A 3885-nucleotide genomic window follows, 5' to 3' on the forward strand; every position below is an offset into this window, starting at 1 on the left:
TTTGAGACAAGGTTTCTTTGTGTAGCCCTGGCTGTCCTGGAACTTGCTCTGTAGATCAGGTCAGCTTTGAATTTGGAGCTCCGCCCACCTCTGCCTCCTGAGTGCTGGAATTAAAGGTGTTCATCACCACCGTCTGTCTGGCTTGCATGTTTGCTTTGAGACAAGGTCTCGCTATATAACTGGCCTCAAACCCATACTTTTCTACCTTAGTCCTCCCAAGCACTGAGATTACAGGTGTGCGCCACCATGCCAGGCTCCTTAAAAGGTTGGATGGGGAACATAGTACCTGAAGCTGCCAAGCCATGCTCAGAATCTGTGCTGCCTAACTCCGTGGTAAGAGCGGCAAGGACATCTCTAACCTCCTTTAGAACAGGAAGTGATTGGATGTTGGTGGGCCCAGGGACATGTACAGTAAAGAGATCAGCCCAATTGCCCTGGGTGAGTTCTTTTTCTCTTGCCAACACAATGGCAACCCAGCCTTGTATCTGCCCACAGGAACTCTGACTGGGGACTTGAGGGGCACCCAGATGCTAAGGAACCCAACTGGAACTGGAAGTTTCTGTGGGGCAGAGCTGCCAGGCCTATGGTGTACACAGTCTGGGTACCAGAATAGATGCAGAAAGGTGGACGGAGTGGTTGTCCCCAGCCCTTACCTAAGATGCCAGGGAAGCCAGCTTTTTCTCCCACTGCCTTCAGCTTGGTCCGGAGCCACTGTCGGGCCTCTGCTGCATCCCCAATGCCAGACGCCAGCTCCTGGGCTTCTGTAGTCTCGGCAAAAATGTCCTCGAGCTCTTCTAGCGTCTTGGACTAACAGTGGGGGAGGAGACAAGGTGTGTTCCTGGTCCACGGCCAGGCCACCTGTCTCCCCATTCCCAGCACCTGACCAAGGACAGCAGAGAGCAAACTGCTCCCAGCCTCCTCACCCTCCTGGCGCTTGAGTGGCTAAGGAGCTGAGCCCCCGTGATCCCACTGCCCTCCTAACTTCATTTTAAAAGTCGGGGGGGGGGGGGGAAGCCCAGAGGGAGCACTGCAGAGTGGGAGGAATGTACACACCCCTCGTGCACACAGAGTGGTGAAGGGTTGTCCACACAACACAGCTAACTGGTCACAGGGCGGGGCGGGGGAACCCAGAGGGAGCACTGCAGAGTGGAAGGGATGCACACCCCCTCGTGCACACAGAGTGTGAAGGATTGTTCACACAGCACAGCTAACTGGTCACAGAGTCAGGGAAAGGAACCAGACCTTCATCCAAATCTCATCCCCATCCCCATGGCATGATTCCTTCCTCTGGGACTCTCGGTACCAACACCCAGCCCAGTGCCTGGGGCGTGGCCAGATTCTGGCCAAGACCCAGTTGCACATCATGGCTAGCCCACAGCCATTGTTTAGCAGTGGCACTCAGGGCTATAGAGGCTAGCATATCCCCACAGCAAAATGCTTCTTCACAGACCCGGGTTCCCCGGTCCTTACCTGCAGCTTGTGGTGCAGGCTAGGGAGGTCACAGTGGGCCCCAAAGGTGGCCTGGAAAGCGTGTAGGAGCAGGGTGGTGTAGGCGCCGTGTGGTGAGTGTCCGGGTGCACTCAGTTTGTCTGCCACAGCCAGGAACTCAGCCTGTACCTCAACCGGGTTCAGCAACAGCACAGTGCTGGGGACACAGAGGACAGGCCATGGGGCTGCTGCATCGTCCGTGCCTGTGGAACCCCAATCCACATGGGACTCCTTACAGGGCAGCGGAACTAGGAAAGTGACAGCAGCCGCCTGGAAGGGGCTGGAGTGTTGGGCGTCCATTTCCTTGGGGGAATGCTTATGATTACACTGGAGTGTTTTGCAGGAGGAGCTTTCAAAGACTCTTGGAACTGAACTTTCGGGGATGGAGAGAAGGCTTAGCAGTTAGTCATATACTGCTCCTGTAGAGAGCCTACATTTCCAGCACCAGCGTGGTGGCTCACAACCATCTGATACCCAGCCCCAGAGGATGGGACACCTCTGGCACCTACACTCACATACCTATAACCTCCCCCACCACATACAAATAATTAAAAATAAATGTATATATTTTAAAAACTGAAATTAAGGAGCTGGGGATGTAACTCAGTTAACAGAGTAATTATCTAGCATGCACGAAGCCCTGGTTAGATCTGCACATGAACTCCGTGTGGTGGTGCAAGCCTATAGCCCCAGCACTGGTGAGGGAGACTCTAGAGGATTAGAAGGTCAAGGTCAACCTTGTCTATATACCAGTTTCTAGGCTAGCTAGGAAGAATCCTGTAGGAAGAATCTACAAGAGATTCTTCTTCAAAAACAAACAGCAACAAAAACCTGAACTTTACTTTTAAACCCAAGTTTCACCTTGAGTTTTACTTAAGACAGGGTCATGCTATGTATTCCAATCTGGCCCATGATTCTCTGCCCTTAGTCTACTGTGCCCTCTTGATTTCACATAGTCATTTATCCCTATTCACAAAGGATGACGACTAGTCTAGCTGACCTGAAGCCCAGTGACCATTCTTCAGGGCAGAGTGAGCAAGCCTACCATGGGTTGTCATTTATTGTGCCCAGAGGAAAGGGTGTCAACTCAGGCCTGCCTCCGAATCCTCCACTCTGGGGACATCTTTCCAAGCTAGCCCAGAAGCATCAGGCTTCTAGCTTGGGGCTGGGAGAGGTAAGTGCCGGGCCACCTCTCCCTCTAGCAGGACACCTGGGGTCTGTGGTATCCATGTTCAGAGTTCTTCACTATGGAAACTTTCAAATTCATTCAAATAATCAGAGAATCAGGGAGCCCAAGGTGCCTCATAGCGGCCTTTCTCATTTCTCTGTGGATTTCAGAACCTCATGTTAACCCACAAGGGCTGGAGCAGAAACTCCTGCATCTGCTCTCGCTCTCACAGCCCCACATTGCACTAAACTCCAGGACAAGAGGCACCATGGAGGCAAGGGTCCTGCCAGGCTCTGCAGGGGTCTGCCCTGGAAGGAGGGGAGCAGGTCAGAGAGGCTGGGTTTTGTTTTTGTTTTCCAATTTCTCTACTCAGAATTAAAACGAAGCAGGCTCTATGGACAGTTGCCGGGCTGAGGCCCTGCTGAGGGCCTGCTGAGCCCCACTGTATGCAGGACAAGGATAATGGAGCCTCTGCCCTGTCCATCTTGATTTCTGTGCTAAAGATCTCATCATTGCTCTCGGTTTACAGACAATGAAAATGAGAACATTTCCTGGTAACTTTGGTGTTGCAGTTTCCTCATTGGAGAAGGTCTTTTGCACGGGGTTGGTATGAGGTTTAAAGAAATCTATGCATATAAGGATGCTTAGGATGCTGAGGGGCTGGAGAGGTGACTCAGCAGTTAAGAGCACCGCCTGCTCCTCCAGAGACCCAGGTTTGATTCCCAGCACCCACATGGTAGCTAACAATCCTCTGTAATTCCAGCCCTAGGGGATCTGATGACTTCCTCTGACCTCCGGAGGCACCAGCTACACACAGTGAGCACAGACATACACACAGGCAAAACACCCATGCGCACAAAATAAAGACAGAAAATTTAATTTAATAAGAGAATCATGCTCAGACTTCCAGTGACCAATGAAAAGGTATTGGTGGTTGTTCACTAGGTCCACCTCTCCAGGCCTCTGGAAAGACCTAGCTACTTACTAAACTATTGTACTCTGCCTCCTTACCCAAGGTCTCAGTTGCCCGCAGCCATCTGTGCTCCAAATATATAAAATGAAAAATTCTAGAAACAAACATGATGGAGGAAGGTCATTGGTTGATTTAATAAAGAAGCTGCTTGACCTGATAGGTTAGAACGTAAGTGGGAGGAGCAGAATGCTGGGCGGAAGAGGAAGTGAGGTCAGAGACTCCACAGCTCTCTCTCGGAAGCAGATGCCTCAGAGAG

At 51.6% G+C, this 3885-nt stretch overlaps 1 protein-coding gene across 1 annotated transcript in view; it reads right to left on the bottom strand.

The window, feature by feature from the left end:
- The window catches only part of Pik3r5 (phosphoinositide-3-kinase regulatory subunit 5), a 65911-nt gene that overhangs the window by 5999 nt on the left and 56027 nt on the right, over positions 1-3885 (bottom strand). The window contains exons 7-8 of the mRNA XM_005349828.2: positions 1471-1645; positions 654-807 (exon numbers count right to left, since the gene is read on the bottom strand). Of these exons, the coding sequence (XP_005349885.1) occupies positions 654-807; positions 1471-1645 (329 nt within the window). The remainder of the gene's footprint in view (positions 1-653; positions 808-1470; positions 1646-3885) is intronic.

Source organism: Microtus ochrogaster, chromosome 7, assembly GCF_000317375.1.
Source record: "Microtus ochrogaster isolate Prairie Vole_2 chromosome 7, MicOch1.0, whole genome shotgun sequence".
Taxonomy (NCBI): Eukaryota; Metazoa; Chordata; class Mammalia; order Rodentia; family Cricetidae; genus Microtus; species Microtus ochrogaster.